The 21698-nt window shown below is 36.2% G+C and overlaps 1 protein-coding gene across 1 annotated transcript in view; it reads left to right on the forward strand.

Moving 5' to 3' along the window:
• STAG1 (stromal antigen 1) overlaps positions 1-21698 on the forward strand; it is a 496183-nt gene that overhangs the window by 418314 nt on the left and 56171 nt on the right. Inside the window, exons 16-20 of the mRNA XM_043474336.1 lie at positions 5517-5620; positions 18765-18857; positions 18960-19049; positions 19208-19411; positions 20412-20482. Of these exons, the coding sequence (XP_043330271.1) occupies positions 5517-5620; positions 18765-18857; positions 18960-19049; positions 19208-19411; positions 20412-20482 (562 nt within the window). The remainder of the gene's footprint in view (positions 1-5516; positions 5621-18764; positions 18858-18959; positions 19050-19207; positions 19412-20411; positions 20483-21698) is intronic.

Here is a 21698-nt window from a genome sequence, read left to right on the forward strand (position 1 = left end):
GACAGAGAACAGCCTTGTGGTTGCTGATTGGGCAAGGGGTTGAATTGGGCGTTTGGGACTAGCAGATGCAGACTTCTGTATAAAGGTGGCGTCACTCAGTCGTGTCCAACTCCTTGTGACCCCACGGACTGTAGCCCACCAGGCTCCTCCATCCATGGGATTTTCCAGGCAAGAATACAGGAGTGGGTTGCCGTTTCCTTCTCCAGGGGATCTTCCCGACCCAGAGATCAAACTCTGGTCTTCTGCATTGCAGGCAGACTCTTTACCGCCTGAGCCACCAGGGAATCCTGACTGTATATAGAATGGATAAACAACAAGGTCGTATTGTATAGCACAGGGAACTGTTAATGTATTCAATAGCCTATAATAAACCATAATGGGAAAGAAAAATAATAAATAAATCACAACTTCTATAAGACTACTTTGCAGTGTTTTTAAGAGATGGATGTGGGGATATATGTGTATTCTACAGCAAAATCAAATTGCTGGCTAAATTTTTAGTGTAATGTGAAGGTCTGGATAACAGGTAATCAGGCAAAAACAGGACCATAGCTAAGTTATTTAACTTCTCTGGGTCTTAGGTTCTTCATTTATTAAGAAAAGTTTTGTTTATTAGATAAACTTCTGTGGTCATTTAAGGTTAGAATTCTGTGATCCAGTTGAGGCTGACATAATGTGGATAAGTGGAATTCTTCAGGTCGGGAGTCATTAATTCAGTTATAATGTGAACATATTTGTTGACCACCTTTTATGTACTGTTATACTAAGCATTGCGAGTGTAGTCTTTTTTTTTTTTTTTAATTAGTTGGAGGCTAATTACTTCAGGGACAGCTCACTGCCCATATGGAGCTTACATTTCAAGTGGGGATGGTAGACCAAAACGAAGTGGTCAGAATAATTTCAAAAGTTAGTAAATACCTGTGATAGGTGATAACAATAAGAAGGTGTCCATCCTTAGATTGAATCTCAAAAGGAGATTCTAAGGATGCCATCCATGAGTCAGGAATCTAGAGGATATGGGGGCTAACCTTTAGAAAAAAACAGCTGTCTGGATAGAGGAGATGGTAATTGCAGAGTGTCTGTAGCATGAATGATATTGTTATATTCCAGAAGCCGCAATAGCTGGAGCACTGTGGGTCAGTGGCCCTAGATGAGGTAGAGCCTGAGGCCTGATGGTGTAGAATATTTAAGTTCATAAGTGGATTTATCATTGTTTATTTATTTTAGTTTATTGTAAGTGTAATAGGAAGCCACTGAAAGATTTTAAACAGGGAAGTGATGTGACTGCATTCATATTTTAAGAAAAATGCTTTTTGTCAACCTTTTTGGAATAGGCAGAAGATAAGTTAGATAACTGTTGCAGTGGTCTATATGGGAAATGACAATAAAAATACAAAAGATGAAGATAAATTATAGAAATAAAAAGCCCATGTGAGTTTTTAAAATTGTGGATCGGAAGGGGACAAAGGCAGGCAGAGCAAGAGTGAGAGCAAGCTATATAAAAAGGATCGTAAGAGATAACTGTACACTAGAAGGCCCAGTAAAGAGGGTGTTCAAGAGAGCTATGGTTAATAATATCAAATATTGCAGAGGAAGAGAAAAAGGACTGTGCAAAGACCATCAGCTGTAAGTGAAGATTCAGGTCATCAGTGACGTTTTAGTGTTTCTTTTCAGTGGTATAAAGGAGAAAAGCCAGAGTTTAAGGTGATAAGACTGAAATCAGTAATGAGAAAATTGAGATGATGTGTAAAGAGGTTTCTGATAACTTAAAAAGTTGTGTAGTTATTTGATAATTCATAGAGCAAACAGCACCCATTCTTTTCTGCCATGTGGCTATTTGGCTCTCAACTGTGTCTTAAGACTTGCTTGTTTTCACTTTTAAATTTCAATTGTTTTGAGTTTGCCATATCAAAATGGATGGTTTCAAATTACACACTATTAAAGCTGATGGCATTAGACACTGTATAAGGTTGAGTTATTCTTCAACACTAATCTATAGATTTTAGTTTATAATAGAAGAGTATTTCTATATTTGATAAGGTTTTCTTGGTCTTCACTTTCCACAGAACTAGATTTTTTTCATAAATAATAGAAAATGCATTTATTGGGTTGGCCAGAGGGTTCATTCAGGTTTTTCTGTAACATCTTATAGAGAAACCCAAACGAACTTTTTGGCTGACCCAGTAGTTCATAGTCTAGTCATTCCTTTATCCCCAGCCTAATGTGAAAAAATAAGAAATTCTAGAATCATAAAGTAGAAGCTTTGATTGTTTTAGTGCATGGGAAGTTTTTTCATATTATTAAGCATTGAATCAGAGAGTATAAATGGAAAGCTGAAGCTGTTTCTGTGGTTTTACTAAGACAAGCTAAAGTTCATGTGTTTTTCCTATCAATTAAAGTGTTAAAAATGATTGAATTAAGATGTACATACATATTCCTGTTCGGGATGATTTTGGTATAGAATACGGGATAAGACGTAACGTCTTCGCTTGCCTTTTCATTAGTGTTGCCCCAGTTTATTTTGAAATAATCAATATAGACATCTCTGCTTCCAAAGCTTATTGTTTTTTCTTTATGCCTAGTTCTGTCTCTATAATCCCCATATCTGTCGGTATTTTTTTTTTAATTTGTCTTTAGCATAAATAAGTATACAGAGAAAAGAACATGAGGGAGGAGACAAAGATAAACTATTCAAATTAGTTTCAAAATGTTTTTAAATATATATATAGGAATGAATTCAATAAGGAAAGTACAGAATCAGTGTGAAGAAAATCATAATGTTTCATTAAATAATGTCAAATACGATCTTATAAATGAAGAGTTATATCATGTTCCTGGCTGGAAAGATGATTAAAATGTCAGTTCTTCCCAACATAATCTATTATTTTCTTAAAAATACCAGTTCAAATTCCAGTGCATTTGAGAGAAGTCTGAAAGGTGAGGTGAGAAAATAAACTAAGCATAATGACTTTAAAACTTACATAGACTGAGTAAAGTAAGTCCAACAAGGAAGACAAATATTATATGATATTAGGTATATGTGGGATATTTTTTTAAGGGGTACAAATGAGCAATCTGCAAAACAGAAATAGAGTTACAGATGCAGAAAACAAACATGGTTACCAGAAAGTTGAGGCAAATAGATTGGAAGATTGGGATTGACATATACACACCGTTATATATAAAATAGATAACTAATAATGGCCTACTGTATAGCACAGGAAACTACTTAGTACTCTTTAGTGGCCTATATGAGAGAAGAATCTAAAAAAGAGTGGAGATTATATATATATATATATATATATATATTTGGCTCACTTTGCTGTACACCTGAATTAACACAACACTGTAAATCAACTATACTCCAATAAAAATTAAAAATTAAAGTTTATGCAGAATTTTATGCATATGTTATAAAGACAGTATAGCATAGTGCTTAAGAGCATAGACCTTGAAGTCAGACTGCCTGGGTTCATATCTTGGGTCTACTACTGATTGAGTGCTTTGAAAAGTTATTTATAACTGTGCCCTGCATATAGAAAATATTTAATAAATTGTTTGCTACTAGCTTTATAGAAATTAGAAATTTTTTAGGAAAAGGATTAGATAAGGGAAATTTGTTCAACTAGATATTCAAATTAGTTGAATTAAATTACACATTAAGGTATATTATAACATTATGAAGTTGCTATAATCACAACAGTATGGCTTTATAACACTGAAACTAAAGAATCCAGAAATATTAATAGATCAAAGTATATAGGAGCATCTGCTGCTAAGTCACTTCAGTCGTGTCCAACTCTGTGCGACCCCATAGACGGCAGCCCACCAGGCTCCCCGGTCCCTGGGATTCTCCAGGCAAGAACACTGGAGTGGGTTGCCATTTCCTTCGCCAATGCGTGAAAGTGAAAAGTGAAAGTGAAGTCGCTCAGTCATGTCTGACTCTTCGCAACCCCATGGACTGTAGCCTACCAGGCTCCTCCATCCATGGGATTTTCCAGGCAAGAGTACTGGAGTGGGGTGCCATTGCCTTCTCCGATAGGAGCATCTAAAACATCTAAAAGGTGACGTTCCAAATAAACCAAGGAAAGCTGGTTTTCTTTATCAATGGTGGGGGCATCATTGAGTGCTCATCTGGTGGGAGTAAACCGACCCTTACCTGATATTAATACTATCAGCAGAATAAATTTCCGATAGATAAGAGAGGTAAAAGCAAGCAACAGACACAGAGAAGAAAATATACTTCTTTAATCTCTGGGAGAGAGGAGCTCTTTGAAAGCAATGCAAGAAACCCAAAAGACTTTTATTTTAATCTATATGAGATGATAGATAATTAGCTAAACTTACTGTGGTAATCGTTTCACAATGTAGGTAAATTAAATCCTTGTGTGGTACAACTTAAACCTGTATGGTATTGTATGTGAGTTATCTCTCAAAATAAATAAATAAATAAATAAAAATCCTGGAAAGCAAAGAGAGAAATCTGAAAGTCATAAAACAAATCAGTATAGATATGACTCTGCAGAAGTTAACTATTTCTGACAAAAGATACCATGAGGGGTCTAAAACCAAAAGCACAAACTGTGAGAAAATATTTGCATCCTTTAAGACAAAGTTAATGCTACTAATATATAAGAATCCAAGAAAGGTGTATAACAATAGAAAAATTAGCAGAGAATAAACAGAAAAGTCTCCAAAAAAATTTTTTAACTAATAAACAAGAAAATGCACTCCACTAATTATGCAGGAGCAAAATAAGAAATACCACTTTCAGTGATTGGATTGGCAAAAATTAAAGGAACTTATAGCATTCAGTGTTGGCAGGGATAAGAGGAATCAAACATTATCATCACTGCAGTTGGAGGTGTGGATTGCAGTAAGTAACGTTATTGATTTGTCAGTACCAAGATTTTAACCTTTGACTCATTACTCCCTCTCTTGACATTTATTCTGCAGAAATAGAAGTGTTAGTTACATAAATTTGTGTATATTTATGATACTTGTTATTGAATTTTTTATAAATGTGACAAGAATTTGGGGAAAATTTGAGTGAATGTTAGTAGAGAAGGTTGAATAAACTGTGGAACACAAATTATGTAATAACTTGTAATTATTTAAGGTAATTGTTCATATGTGTCATGTGACTTGAAAGATACTCAAAATCTATTGTTAATTTTTTTTTTTTTTTACTAAAAAAAGAAAAAGATATGTAAACTTTGAAATGATACAGAAGGAAAATTTTGGCATTGCCCAATTCAGAAGTATGATATTACAAAAGATTAGGTATTAGAAGAAACCAGAGGTTACCCTCTTTTTCTTTACTTTGTATACCTCTTTCTTATTTGACTTATGACAGATACATATTATTGAAAAGATAAAAAGGACAAAGAATAGGACTTAACCTTAGTCTTTAAGTAATAGGTTGCAGGTTTTTTTTTTTAATAATTGTGTGCATTTTTGATATGTGGCTATTATAAAACTATCTACTTATGCTAATGTGTTTTGTTTGACTTTAGCAATGTCCGACCGTCAGGAGAGTGCTCTTATAGAGCTAATGGTTTGTACAATTCGTCAAGCTGCTGAGGCACATCCTCCAGTGGGAAGGGGTACCGGCAAGAGAGTAAGTTATATTAGTGAGAAATCTAAAAAAAAAAAAAAAAAAAATTAACGACTTATCTGTTTCAAATATTTGAATATTTACTGACGTACATATTCCTAAAAACATGAAATTTTTGTAAATGATACATGCTTGTGGTAGTTCATCTTATATCCTGTCTACTCATTTCCCAAAAGTAGATTCTTTTCATCCATGCTGCTTGCTATATAGCACCTGTGCCTGCTTCTAGTTCAGTATCCTAAGAATTTTCACATTCATATTTGTTTAAAGTACAGAAAGGCTCTGAAGGCGAACTATCTAGTTTTGTAAACACTTCCATTTAGCATCTATGTAATCTTTGGACAATTGACCATTTTCTTTGTTAATGTGCTTACCCATAGTATGAGGCTAATAATACAGGTGTTATTGCTGATAGCTTACAGTGAACGATGAGGGATTCATGATCTCTGAGGAAGATTTAGCTTCAGGACCAGGGACCAGGCTTGATCACTCGAGATTTTGTGTAGCAGAGTTTTATTAAAATGGAAAAGGACAGAGAAAGCTTTTGACATAGACATCAGAAGGAGGATGGAGAGTGCCCCCCTCACTAATCTTATCAAGGCCTTATATACTTTTACCAGACCCACTCCCACAACAGACTTCTTAAATTAACAGGATTAGAACTAACAACTGAAAGGTCTCACCAGATCCACTCCTACAACATACATCTTAAGATAACAAGATTAGTCAGAAGGTTCTTGTTAAGGAGAAACATGTCCTTGTTAAGGAGAAGCAAGATACATTGTTATATTGACTAAGACAAAGCAATGTAGAAAAAGTTTGTCCTTTTCTCCTCCTTGAGAGCCCCAGACCCCTTCTTCCTCAAGGGCTCTGGACCCCTTCCTCCTTGAGGACCCCAGATTCCTTATCAACCTACCTAAGGATTAGATCTTTCATTGTTATTCCAGATGAATTGAGATGATCACAGATGGGAAGACTAGCTCTGGTAGTGTGAAGAAGTAGGCAATTTCCCTTCCTCCCGTCCCCCCCCCCCCACCCCAAAAGGGAATGAAACTGGAAAAATTGTGAAAACTCATATAAGGGCTCTGGAAATTCACCACAGATTTTTTTAAAAATAAATAAATTGAGAAGTATTTCTAGGCATATCTTCGAGATTATTGTAGGTTGAGTTCCAGACCACTACAGTAAAGCAAATATTGCAGTAAAGCTAGGCACGTGAATTTTTTCTTTTCTCAATGCATACAAAAGTTATATTTACACTATACAATAGTCTATTAAGTGCCTAAAAATGATGTACATACCATAATTTAAAAATACTTTATTGCTTAAAGAAAAACACAATCACCTGAGCCTTCAGAAAATTAAGAGTCTTTTTGCTGGTGGCAATTTCTTAAAGTTAAGGCAATGAAGTTTACCTCATTGATGGACTTTTCCTTTTGAAAACTGGTTCTCAGTAGCATGTAATGCTGTCTGATAGCATTTGACCCACAGTAGAAGTCTTTCAGAATTGGAGTCAGTCCTCTCAAACCCTGCCACTGCTTTATCAACTAAGTATGTGTCATATTCTAAATACTTTATTGTCATTTCAACAATCATCACAGCATTTTCACCATGAGTAGATTACATCTCTAGCAACCACTTTCTTTGCTCACCCATAAGAAGTAACTCCTCATCTGTTAAAGTATTTGTCATGAGGTTTATACATATTCAGACTCCACTTTGAATTCTTTCTCTTGTTATTTCCAGCACATCTGTAGTTCCTTGCCCCACAAAACCCCTTGTACTTCTCAAAGTCATTCATAAGAGTTGAAATCAGCTTCTTCAAAAATTCTGTTAATGTTGATATTTTGACCTCTCCTTGAATCATGGATATTTTTAGTGCCATCTAGAATGCTGAATACTTTTCAGAAAGTTTCCAATGGACTTTGCTCAGATTCATCAGCGGAATCACTGTCTATGGCAGCTATAGCCTTACAAAATTTTTCTTAACTAGTAAAACTTGAAAGTCAAAATTACTCCTTGATCCGTGGGGCTGCAAAATGAATATTGTGTTAGGCGACATGAAAACAACATTATTCTCTTTGTGCATCTCCGTCAGAGCTCTTCAGCGACCAGATGCATCGTCAGTGAGCAGTCATATTTTGAAAGGGATCTTTTTTTTGAGCTGTAGATCTTAACAGTGGGCTTAAAATACTTGCCAAACGACCAGCTCCGGGAGTTGGTGATGGACAGGGAAGCCTGGCATTCTGCAGCCCATGGAGCAAAGAGTCAGACACCACTGAGCAACAGAACTGAACTGAAACCACGTTGTAAACAGATGTGCTATCACCCACACTTGGTTGCCGCATTGATAGAGTATAGGCAGGGTAGATTTAGCATAATTCAAGGGGCCCTTGATCCATGGGGCTGCAAAATGAATATTGTGTTAGACAGCTCATAGCTCAGTTGGTAAAGAATCTGCCTCCAGTGCAGAAGACCTGGGTTCAGTTCCTGGGTTGGGCAGGTCCCTTGGAGAAGGAAATGGCAACCCACTCCAGTATTCTTGCCTAGAGAATCCCATGGACAGAGGATCCTGACAAGCTACAGTCCATGGGGTCGCAAGAGTCAGACATGACTTAGCAACTAAACCACCACCACCAAGGGGCCCTAGGACTCTCAGAAAGGCAAATGAACATTGGCTTCAGCTTAAAGTCACCAGCTGTATAACTGTGAAAATCCATCTTCTTTTAATATCATGCTATTTTATCTACACTGCAAATCTTTTTGTTTAGCATAGCCACCTTCATTACTTGTCTTAGCTAGATCTAGATAACTTGCTGCAGCTTCTACATCAGTACTTGCTGCTTCACCTTGAGGTCTTATGTTATGGAGATGGCTTCTTTTCTTAAATGTCATGAACTAGATTCAAACTTTTCTCTTGGAGCTTCCTCACTTCTTTCAGCGTAGAATTTAAGAGAGGGCCTTGCTTTGAATTAGACTTTGACGTAAGGGAATGTTATACCTGGTTTGCTTTTATCAGATCACTAAAGCTGATTCCATATCCTCCATAAGGTTGTTTCACTTTCTTATTATTTATGTTTTCACTGGAGTAGCACTTTTAATTTCTTTCAAGAACGTTTCGTTTGCATTCACAGCTTAGCTAACTGTTTGACTCATGAGGCCTAGTTTCCGACCTGTCTTAGCTTTCAACACTCCTTCCCCATTAAGCTTAATCATGTCTAGTTTTTGTTATTTGGTTGCTAAGTCATGTCCAAGTCTTTGAGATCCCATGGACTATAGCATACCAGGCTTCCCTGTGTGTTTGCTCAAACTCATGTCCATTGAGTCAGTGATGCCATCCAACCATCTCATCCTCTGTCGTCCCTTTCTCCTCCTGCCTTCAGTCTTTCCCAGCATCAGGGTCCTTTGCAATGAGTCAGCTCTTTGCATCAAGTGACCAAAGTATTGGAGCTTCAGCATCAGCCCTCCCAATGAATATTCAGGGTTGATTTCCTTTAGGATTGACTGGTTTGATTCCCTTTGCTATCCACGGGACTTTCAAGAGTCTTCTTCAGCACACAGTTCAAACACATCAGTTCTTTGGTGTTCAGACTTCTTTATGATCCAACTGTCACATCTGTACATGACTGTTGAAAAAACCAGAGCTTTGACTATTTGGACTGTTGTCACCAAACTGATGTCTCTGCTTTTTAATATGCTATCTAGGTTTCTCATAGCTTTTCTTCCGAGGAGCAAGTGTCTTTTAAAATCATGGCTGCAGCCACCATCTGCAGTGATTTTGGAGCCCAAGAAAATAAAGTCTGTCACTGTTTGCGTTGTTTCCCCATATATTTGCCATGAAGCGATGTTACCAGATGCCCTGATCTAGTTTTTTAAATGTTGAGTTTTAAGCTAGCTTTTTCACCCTCCTCTTTCACCTGCATCAAGCTTTTGATTTAAAGTGAGAGATGTGTGATGAAGCTTATTTTCACCTGAACACTTAAGAGGCTTATTAGGGGTTAGTAGGGTTGTTAATTTCAGTATTGCTGAGTCTCAGGCAGTAGGGAAGCCTGAGGAGAGGGAGAAAGATGGGAGAACGTCTAGTTGGTGGGGCAGCAGTGAGACACAGCATTCATCAAGTAAGTTCCCCATTTTATGTGGGCATGGTTTCTGGCGCCCCAAAACAAATTAAGTGGTAATATCAAAGATTGTTGTTCACACTAGAACAAATCTAATAATAATGATGAAAAAGCTTGAAATAGTGCTAGAATTACCAAAATGTGACTCAGAAACACAAAGTGAGCAAATCCTACTGGTAAAATGGCACCAATAGACTTGCTCAGACAGGGTTGTCACAGAGTTCCAATTTGGTGGATTTTTTTTTTTTTTATACTCTGCAAAATATAATGAGGTGTGCTTATATTCTTGAAAAACTGCTGAAGCTTCAGTTTAAAGCTGTAGGCGTCTACAGCCTTTTTGACTAGGGTTACAATGCACACAACCCACAGGCTTGATTGGTTACATCTCTAATTTTACCTGAGTGGCACTGTATGCAAAAACCAGCATACACAATTGCTGTCAGAGAGAAAAGACTCCATATGGGACAAGAGGGAAAGGTCCACAACTTTGTCAAATAGAAATGGAAGAAACACATAAAAGAAAAACTTTCACCTGTGACATTCAGAGATTGTATCTGCAATTGGTAAGAATAGTGGACCAACCAAGAATCTAGCCATAAAAATACTGGAAATGAGAAAGCTGTAAAAGGTTTAGTAAAGTCTTCATATACCCCTGGCTGATTGGGAAACCTGAGAGAACCCAACAGAAGATAAAAATCAAGGAAACTAACAAACTGACTGAACCTCGAATGTGGTCCCTACCCCACAGCAAATCAGGTCTCAGCGAGGAGTCTTATAAATTTGGAGCATTTGAACACAATCTCTGCCAAATCATTGGCTAACCAGTGATATGTTGAAACACAGAGGAAACGTCCGGAAAGGCAGGTTAAAAAAAAAATTAAATTCCAAACAGAAACCGTCCATCATGTGAGAGACAAGTTACACAGTTTCAATTGAAGATTAATTTGTTAAAAGGAAACTTAGGAAAATAATTTTGAAATACACAGCTGTTACAAGATACCCCAAAATGTCCGCTTTTCTAGAAAAATTGGAGCCATGCCAAAAAAATAAACGAACAGTAAAGTGTGACCATACTAAGAGGGGAAAGCAGACAATAGAAATGATTTCTCAAGGGCTTCCCTGGTGGTCCAGTGGTTAAGAATCCACTTGCCAGTGCTGGGGATACGAGTTTGATCCCTATTCGGGGAAGATCCCACATGCCACAGAGCAACTAAGCCCACATGCCACAACTACTGAAGTCTGAATACCTAGAGCCAGTGCTCTGCAGCAAGAGAAGCCCATGCACCACAACGAAGAGTAGTCCTGACTTACTGCAACCAGAGAAAGCCCACGTGCAGCAATAAAGACCCAGAGCAGGTTAAAAGAAATTAAAATTAATTAAAAATGTAAAAAAAAGCTTAGAAACAAGAAATGGCTTCTCAGTAGGCCAAGTTGTTGGGTTTAACAGATACTTCAGAGCCCTTTTTGTAAATGTGTTCAAAGAGTTCTAGGAAAATATGTTCGGAGAATTATAGGAAAATACGGTAACAAGAAATAAGTGAGTAATTTCAGCTTTTCAAATGCTAATTTATGAGTTGAAAATTACAATAACAAATTTATAATTTATTAGATGAGCTCAACAGATTTTAGATGACAGAAGAAACACTGAACATGAAAGATTAATAGAAATTATTTATTTTGAAAAAAACAGGGAAAAAGATGAAGAGAAATGACAGAGCTTAAGAAATGTGTGAAACATCAAGTGCACCAGATTTGTGTAATGGAGTCGTAGAAAGAAAGGAATGAGAGAAGGAGACAAGAAGGAAAAACGTTTAAAGGAATATTAATAATAATTGCCAGAGACTTCCCAAATTTGGTGAGAAATGTTAATCCACAGATCCAAGAAATTTTTAAAAAACCCAAATAGTGTAAACACAGGTCATGTTGTTGAAAAGACAAGGATGAAAAATCTTGAAAGCAGCAAGTAAAAAAGAACTAATGTGGAGGACAGTAGCAATAGGTTTAATAATTTGACTTATCAGAAACAGTTAAGGCCAGAACACAGTAAAATGACAGTCACCAAAAGACAACAAAATTGCCAACAAAGAATTCTAAATTCGTAAAATTATTTTACAAGTATGAAGGTGAAATGAAAATCCTATATAAACAAAGATTGAGAGACATATTGTTTAAAAAAACTGCCTTTGAAGAAACACTAAAAAAAAAAATCCTTTAAGTTGTTAAGAATGGAAACTATAATCCACAGGAAGAAACAGAAAGTACTAGATATGATATATATGTGGGTGGGTACAAAAGGCTGTGTATATATTTTTTTTAATTTTTAAAAGGACATGAGATTATTTAAAGCAATAGTACTAGCATTGTAGTGTTAAGATTGTAATGTACATAGACGTGTGAAAATAGCACAAAGAATGGTAAAGGAAATAGAACTCTCTTGGAGTAAAATTGCTGTGTTTTGTTGTAATTAATTCATTATTAATTTGAAGTTGTTTGTAATAAGTTGAAGAGCTATTGATATATTGTAACCCCTAGAACAACTTCTCATACCTAAAAAAGGAGAACAAAATCAACAGAGAAGTTACAATTGCATGCTGAAGAAAGTTTAATTGCAAAGAAGACAATAAAGAATGAAAAGAGGGGAGGAAAAAAAGTACATGGATAACAAATAGCCCAGTGGCTGATATAAATTTAACCATATTAATAATTTCATTAAATATGAACATAGGGCTTCCCAGGTGGCGCTAGTGGTAAAGAACCCGCATGCCAGTGCAGGAGACTTAAGAGACACAGGTTTGAACCTTGGGTCAAGAAGGCCCCCTGGAGGAGGTCATGGCAACCCACTCCAGTATCTTGCCTGGAGAATTCCATGGACAAAGAAATCTGGAGGGCTACAGTCTATAGGGTTGCAAAGAGTCAGACACGACCTAGCACACCCACATAAATACAGGAAAGATTCCAAAAAGTAAATGATTGAGAAAAGTACTGACTGGGTATGTAATGATAATAAGGGATTATTGTTTAGTGTTGGAGATGTAAAGTCTGTTCTTGCATCTTCATCTGTTAAATACATACTTAAATATTAGGGGTGAAATGATATACCAAGAATTTGCCTCAAAATGCTACAGGTGGGGAAAAAAAAAACTCAGAGAAACTGATGAAGCAATGACAGAATGTAATTTTGACTGACAGCCCCTTTGGGCTAATTTCTTGTCATTTTGACATACTACCATTTTTCGAGTGCTTTCTCTTAGAGCAAAATGTTCAGGTTCACTTTCTATCTTTACTGCTTATATTAGTAATCTATTGCTACATTAAAAAAAATTGCAGTAGTTGTCCCTTATCCATCATTTCTCTTCCCAAGTTTTAATTACTAGTCAACTATGGTCCAGAATATTAAATGGAAAATTCAAGAATAAACAGTTGATAAGTTTGAAGTTGCATGCTGTACTGAGAAGCATGGTGAAAATTCTCACACATCCACCTTTGTCTCTCTCCATCCTACCCAGAACATGAATCATACCATTGTCCAATGGACTCCACCAGTTAGACACTTCATAGCTCTTGGAGATTATCAAATCTGCTATAATGGTATTGCTGTGATTGTGTTCAAGTATCCCTTATTGTACTTAATATTGACCTGAATGCACAAGAGTAGTGATGCTGGCATTTTGGATATGTCGAAGAAAAGCCATAACTGCTTCCTATAAGTGAAAAGATGAAACTTCTAGACTTAACAGGGAGAGAAAAAAATATGTACTGAATTTGCAAAGATGTTCGTTAAGAATAAATTTCTGTCTGTGACATTGTGAGGAAGGAAAAGGAAATTTCTCTTTGTTTTGCTGTCATACATCAAACTGCAAAAGTGATGGCCACAGTACTTGATGAATTCTTAGTTAAGATGGAAAACAGCTTTGTCTAACTCAATGAAACTAAGCCACGCCATATGGGGCCACCTAAAACGGATGGGTCATGGTGGAGAGGTCTGACAGAATGTGGTCCACTGAAGAAGGGAATGGCAAACCACTTCAGTATTCTTGCCTTGAGAACCCCATGAACAGTATGAAAAGGCAAAAAGATAGGACACTGAAAGATGAATTCCCCAGATCAGTAGGTGCCCAATATGCTACTGGAGATCAGTGGAGAAATAACTCCAGAAAGAATGAAGGGATGGAGCGAAAGCAAAAACAACACCCAGTTGTGAATGGGACTGGTGATAGAAGCAAGATTCGATGCTATAAAGAGCAATATTGCACAGGAACCTGGAATGTTAGGTCCATGAATCAAGGCAAATTCGAAGTGGTCAAACAGGAGATGACAAGAGTGAACATCGACATTCTAGGAATCAGTGAACTAAAATGGATTGGAATGGGTTAATTTAACTCAGATGATCATTGTATCTACTACTGTGGGCAGGAATCCCTTAGAAGAAACAGAGTAGCCGTTATGGTCAACAAAAGAGGCTGAAATGCAGTACTTGGATGCAATCTCAAAAAGGACAGAATGATCTCTCTTTGTTTCCCAGGCAAACCATTCAATATCACGGTAATTCAAGTCTATGCCCCGACCAGTAACACCAAAGAAGCTGAAGTTGAACAGTTCTATGAAGACCTACAAGACCTAGAACTAACACCCAAAAAAGATGTCCTTTTCATTATAGGGGACTGGAATGCAAAAGTAGGAAGTCAATAAGGTAGAAAAGGCATTAAATTTATATAAAATATTTTGAAAGAGAGGCCACATTCACGTTTTATTGCAGTATATTGTTATAATTGTTCTGTTACTGTTGTTAATCTCTCACTATGCCTAATTTATCAATTTAACTTTATCATAGGCATGTTCGTGTTGGTAAAAAACATACTATATCAAGGGTTCAGGACAATTAGCAATTTCAGACATCCACTGGGCATCTTGGAATGTATCCCACACAGTTAAGGGGGACAACTGTACTCCAAACTTTGAGGCTTAAAGGAATAAGCATTCATTGTCTCATACAGTTTCTGTAGGTCAGAAATTTGTTAATGACTTAGCTGTTTTTACTTTAGATTCTCTCATAGGGTTACAGTTAAGATATAGCCAGGGCCTTAACCTCTGAAGTCTTGATAGTAAATTTACTACTTCCGTAATGGTTCAGTCACATGATTGACAAGTTAGTGTTTATTGTGGATAGGAAGCCATAGATCCTTACCATGTTGACCTCATAGTAGTACTGTTTCAAGGCTGCAAGTCTCCCCCAGAATGAATGATCCAAGAAAGAACAAAGTATACACTTCTATGTCTTTTATGACCTCAAAAGTCATATAGCATAATTCCCACAGTATTCTTTAGGTTACACGTGTCAGCCTTATTCATTTTTGGAAGAGATTCTATTAAGGGCATGAATACTAGGAGATAATGGAGCCACACTGTAGGCTACATTACCCTAGAAGAGGAATCTCCCACGAGCACTAGTTCCTTTTGATAGAGAGTAACATGTAAAAATCAAAATCTTGTCACTAAGGATCAATTCAGTTCAGTCATTCACTCATGTCCGACACTCTGTGACCCCATGGACTGCAGCACGCCAGGCCTCCCTGTCCATCACCAACTCCCAGAGTTTACTCAAATTCATGTCCATTGAGTCGGTGATGCCATCCAACCATCTCATCCTCTGTCATCCCCTTCTCAATCTTTCCCAGCATCAGGGTCTTTTCAAATGAGTCAGTTCTTCACATCAGGTGGCCAAAGTATTGGTTTCATCTTCAACATCAGTCCTTCCAATGAATATTCAGGGTTGATTTCCTTTAGGATGGACTAATTGGATCTCCTTGCAGTCCAAAGGACTCTCAAGAGTCTTCAACACCACAGTTCAAAAGCATCAATTCTTCGGCGCTCAGCCTTCTTTATAGTCCAACTCTCACATGCATACATGACTACTGGAAAAACCATAGCTTTGACTAGAGGGACCTTTTTTGGTAAAGTAATGTGTCTGCTTTATTTATTAATATGCTGTCTAGGTTGGTCTTAGCTTTTCTTCCAAGGAGCAAGTGTCTTTTAATTTCATGGCTGCAGTCACCATCTGCAATGATTTTGGAGCCCAAAAAAATAATGTCTGTCACTGTTTCCACTGTTTCCCCATCTATTTGCTGTGAAGGGATGGGACCAGATGCCATGATCTTAGTTTTCTGAATGTTGAGTTTTAAGCCAACTTTTTCACTCTGCCCTTTCACTTTCATCAAGAGGCTCTTTAATTCTTCGCTTTCTGCCATAAGGATGGTGTCACCTGCATATCTGAGGTTATTGATATTTCTCCTGGCAATCTTGATTTCAGCTTGTGCTTCATCCAGTCCAGCATTTCTCATGATGTACTCTGCATATAAATTAAATAAGCAGGGTGACAGTAATACAGCCTTGGTGTATTCCTTTCCTGATTTGGAACCAGTCTGTTGTTCCATGTCCAGTTCAAACTGTTGCTTCTTGACCTGCATACAGATGTCTCAGGAGGCAGGTAAGGTGGTCTGGTGTTCCCATCTGTTGTAGAATTTTCCACAGTTTGTTGTGATTCACTAAAATACTCATTGTCAACTGGTTATCATTTCCGCTAGGCACCATTAGTATACAGAGCTAAGAAATACATATATATATACATTGTGCTTAAATCATGCATTCATATTAATATTTCTGACTTAAATTTGGGATAACAGAGTTTTTACCTCTTTGATTTTGTTTCTCATCTTTATTTTTTGAAATACATAAAAAATTTACTTAGGTAAAAAATCAGAATGTTTAGAGAAGTCTTTCTTAAATACTTCCCTCTATACCCCTTTTCTACCTGTATCCAATTTTATTTGTTTTTTTATCTCTCCTTCAGTGTTTCATTTTGCAAATATAGATAAATGCATGCACAAATACAGGTACATGTATTCTTATTCTCCATCCTCTTCCCTTTCAATATCCTGTCTCCTACAAAAGATAGCATATTTTATGGGTGTTCTGTACTTTATATTTTCATTTAACAGTATATCCTGGGTATTACTACATAAGTTTATTTGCAGATTTTTTGTATTTTCTTATGTCTGAATAGGATTCGTTTTGCAGATACACTGTTGAGAGTCTTTTTGGTTGTTGCCAGTCTTTTGCTAGAAATAAAGTGAGGTGAATAGTCCTGTGTCATTTCATATTTGTACTAAGTGTGTTGGTGGGGTAGATTGCTAAAGTAAGATAGCTGGAGCAAAGCAAAAAAGTGTGTACAGTTTTGTTGGATATTTTCAAGTTTCCCCTTCATAGTTATTATGCCATTTTTGTTCTCCCATCGAAGATTCCATGAGGATTAAATGAGTTCATGTACATAGAGTGCCTGACACAATGACCATTTAATTGATGATAGCTATTACCCTAAAATTAGTATCCTTAGACCTTTCATACATTGTCTAATGAATTTCAAGACTTCTCAATATTCTAAAAACATTTCTATACATATGCATTTCATTTTATGTGTAGCCCCTTTAATTATTTTATGCAAAACTAAACTTGACACTTGGTGGTAGATCATTCCAAAATGTTTATTTTGTGTCTTAAGAGGTTGAAGAACAATTGTTGTTCAGTTGCTCAGTCGTGTTCAACTCTTTGCGACCCCATGGACTGTAGCACGCCAGGCTTCCCTGTCCTTCACCATCTCCCGGAGCTTGCTCAAACTCATGTCCATCGTCGGTGATGCCATCCAACTGCCTCATCCTCTTTTGTCCCCTTCTCCTGCCTTCAATCTTCCCCAGCATCAGTCTTTTCTAATGAGTCTGCTCTTCACATCAGGTGGCCAAAGTATTAGAGCTTCAGCATCAGTCTTCCATTGAATATACAGGGTTGATTTCCTTTAAGATTGACTGGTTTGATCTCCTTGCTGTCTGAGCAAGGGACTCTCAAGAGTTCTCCAGCACCACAGTTCAAAAGCATCAGTTCTTGGATGCTCAGCCTTCTTTTTGGTCTAACTCTCACACCCATACATGACTACTGGATAAACCATACCTTTGACTATACGGACCTTTGTTGGCAAAAAAAAAAAAAAAGTCTCTGCTTTTTAATACACTGTTTAGGTTTGTCATAGCTTTTCTTCCAAGGAGCAAGTGTATTTTAATTTCATGGCTGCCGTTGCCATCTGCAGTGATTTTGGAGCCCAAGAAAGTAAAGTTTGTCACTATTTACATTGTTTCCCCATCTAATTGCCGTGAAGTGATGGAACGGGATGCCTGGGTTTTATTGAAAAGCAATAAAGCCCCTGAAAGAACAATTAAATAGGATGTCCTGTTCTTTCATATGTTATCAGACATTGAGGTTTACATTTATAAAGTAGCAGTTTATATTGGAATGTTTCTGTCCTGTAAAATCATTGAAAATCATGGTGGTAAATTCCTTCAAACTGCAGAATACTTTGGGGAAATAATTATCCTCACTGAGCCTGCATTTTAATGTTTTATTTTTGGAACCACCTATGGTTCCCTATGGGGCTTCCCTGGTGGCTCAGAGGTTAAATCGTCTGCCTGCAATGCGGGAGACCCAGGTTCGATCCCTGGGTCGGGAAGATCCCCTAGAGAAGGAAATGGCAACCCACTCCAGTATTCTTGCCTGGAGAATCCCATGGACGGAGGAGCCTGGTAGGCTACCAGTCCACGGGGTCGCAAAGAGTCGGACATGACTGAGCGACTTCATTTTCACGGTTTAACTAGTTGCGTACAGGTTAAGGTGAAGGGCTCGAGTCTGCTCAGTGACCACAGGCTGTACCCCTCTGTCTCAAATATTGTAGGTGGTTTTTTATAAATGTTTTTGTTCTGATTCAATCTAAACAAGTAATAATTTATCTAAAATAAGTAGCTATTTAATAAAGGACGAGTACATGTTTATTATTAATTTGTGTGAAACTAGATACATTTATTTTAGTAGTGAAGCTTTTCTGAAAATTCTGTTATATTATCTGCCATTGCTTCATCATCTTTGTAACATTCTAGATTTATAAATTAGTACATAACACTTACTCTTTACACATTTAAATTGATTTCTAGGTGCTAACTGCCAAAGAAAGGAAAACTCAGATTGATGATAGAAACAAATTGACTGAGCATTTTATTATCACACTGCCTATGTTGCTGTCAAAGGTACAGTTTCCATTTTCAGTTTTGTGATAGTATGCCGCAAAATTTGCTTACTACACTGTACTGTTAAAGTAGTTACATCTTTTTCTTTGCTTCTTCTTCTAGTATTCTGCAGACGCAGAGAAGGTAGCAAACTTGCTACAAATCCCACAGTATTTTGATCTAGAAATTTATAGCACAGGTAGAATGGAAAAGGTAAGAAACTTTAAAATTGAAATTCTGCTATTATAGTCTGTTTTATTAACTGGATTATTTTATTTTCATGTAATATGTAGGCTTATGTAATATGTAGACAGATGCTGTTTTGTTTTTTTGTTATTAATCTAAATATCATAGTTTTTTTTCCTCTGCAGCATCTAGATGCTTTATTAAAACAGATTAAATTTGTTGTGGAGAAACATGTAGAATCAGATGTTCTGGAAGCCTGCAGTAAAACCTATAGCATCTTATGCAGTGAAGAGTATACCATCCAGAACAGAGTTGACATAGCTCGAAGCCAACTGATTGATGAGTTTGTAGATCGATTCAATCATTCTGTGGAAGATCTATTGCAAGAGGTTGGTCTTAAAGTTAATGTGTACATATAATAATTTTGGCTAATAATTATTCAAGGTAGCTGAGTTTGTAAATTTTTTCCATTTTAAAATAAAATTTAGTAGAATTCTCTAATGTTTTCACAGCTTGGCAGCTTTATTGCAGTTCATTTTATAAAGATCAGCCTTAGTTACACTTTATTTTTATTTTAAAAAACCTGTTTCATAAAGGGCAGATTTTTTTGTTTTTTTCTTTTCAGGAAAATCTTTTTAAGACCAGCTTTTTTAACTCATGTTTTTCATTTTCTATTCCTGAGATCTAATTTGCATTTTAATATTATTGAACTAATTATGATGTACTAGTGAATAGAACATCAAAATAACCTGTGCTAATAAAGAATGGCTGCTCACCAGTGGTGCGACAAGGAAAGCAGCAAGCACCTCCATCTGGTGACTTTTATGATTATTTCTGTGATTCCTGAGTCTTGCTGTCTTCCTTCAGTCTATATAAGGCAACCTGGAATTCCCACAGCTTTGTATGTCCTGACAGCCAGGCTCATAGGATTTCTTTTTAATCCCTATAATCAATTTTCCCCTATTTTTAATTTTAACTTTTAATTTTTTTCAACTATTATAAAATTTCCATTGTGATTTTGCAGTTACACATGTAAGTGACAGTCAGTAAAATCTTTGAAATAACCTTTAAAATCTTTAAAGTATATATCCTTCCACTCAGCAGTTTCAAGGAATTTATCCTAAGGTATTAATCAGAAAAGGGTACAAAGTCATATTTATGACATTGTTTAAAATGCAAAAGTGATCATCTCTGGGTGTTGGACTTACAGGTGTTGTTTATTTTCTGGTATTTTGCTTATTTGTACTTTCTCATTTACCAACAGTGAATTTTTTTTTTGTATAATTTAAAAGAATTTTTCTTTATATGGTATGTATTAATAGACTTTCATGTGAATTTGAGAATGAGTAAATTTATGGTAGTGAGGTGCTATCTGCTTTCTGTTTATAGGGAGAAGAAGCTGATGATGATGATATTTACAATGTTCTTTCTACATTAAAGCGGTTAACCTCTTTTCACAAGTACGTCATTTTATTTAAAGTAGATTTAGTGACTATCCTATATTAGTTAACATAAAACAAACTGATTGTAATGTTTAACATCTATGTAACAATGGGAAATTTTAGAGAAATATTAAGATGTAAATTTTTTATTATTCAGATTGTCTCAAGATAAATTGAGTTTTTTGTTATTATTTGATTACTTACAGAGTAAGATTTATCTTTCAGCATAGTGAATGTACACTCTACACTGTAAAAACTTGAAAATAATTAGTTTTATTAACAAATTAGATAGGCTTATTCTGTAAGCTAGAGTTTTGTAGGTATAATTTTCAGTTCATATATCTTAGAAAGCTTGCTAAATAAGAATCACAATTTTGACAAAAGCCATAAAAGTTATTTCCATATGCTTTTTTCCCTGAATTGGTCTTGTTTGTCTGTTTATTCTTGTGTTCTTACTGTGTAGACAGAACAGTTGGATTTGAGTAAGGAAAAAAGGCTCAGAGCGGTGAAATAGGTATCATTTTCAAATTCTACTTTGCATATCCCTTGTAATGAGACATGCTTATCTTCTCCATAAAGGGAGGAAGTAAAGAACTTTGTTGTGAAAAAGAATATTTAAGTATAGCTCTTACTTTAATGAATACTTCAGAGTCATTTCAAAAGCAGTGTCTAAAAATCTAAGCCCTTTTCTATATACACAAGTCCATTTTTGGAATTCCATGGAGAAACAGACTCATATCTGAAAAAATATTTTGACATCTGAAAATATAAGTTGACAATCAGTGTCAAAACTCCTTTTTAAGAAAATATTTTGACACTTGAAAATAAAAGTTGACAGCCAGTAATCATACTGTTTTTAGTAGCAGAGCTCATGAGAATTTACAGTGTCAGTCTTAACTCATTCAGAAGTCCTCAGCCCATATAGACAGCTACACTAAAGTTTTTGAACTGTGCCATATTTCCCTTACCCTGACTTTGTCTTTCGTGTCTTTTGTTATCTCCATCTTGTGATGATTACAGATCTGTTTCAAAAATACACATGTATTTATACTTTGAAATTGTAAATGAATTAGTTTAAATATACTTTAAAATATACTAGAAAGAATGGTAACCTTCACTTAAATATATGAAGTTTTATTATTATTGATTTCTCTTAATGAATTCCTAATATCAGCTTCTACTCTCTTTCTCTACCCACCTCTGTCCTCTTCTCTCCTCTCAGTCCCCTCTTCCG

This window comes from Cervus canadensis, chromosome 7 (assembly GCF_019320065.1).
Source record: "Cervus canadensis isolate Bull #8, Minnesota chromosome 7, ASM1932006v1, whole genome shotgun sequence".
Lineage (NCBI taxonomy): Eukaryota > Metazoa > Chordata > Mammalia > Artiodactyla > Cervidae > Cervus > Cervus canadensis.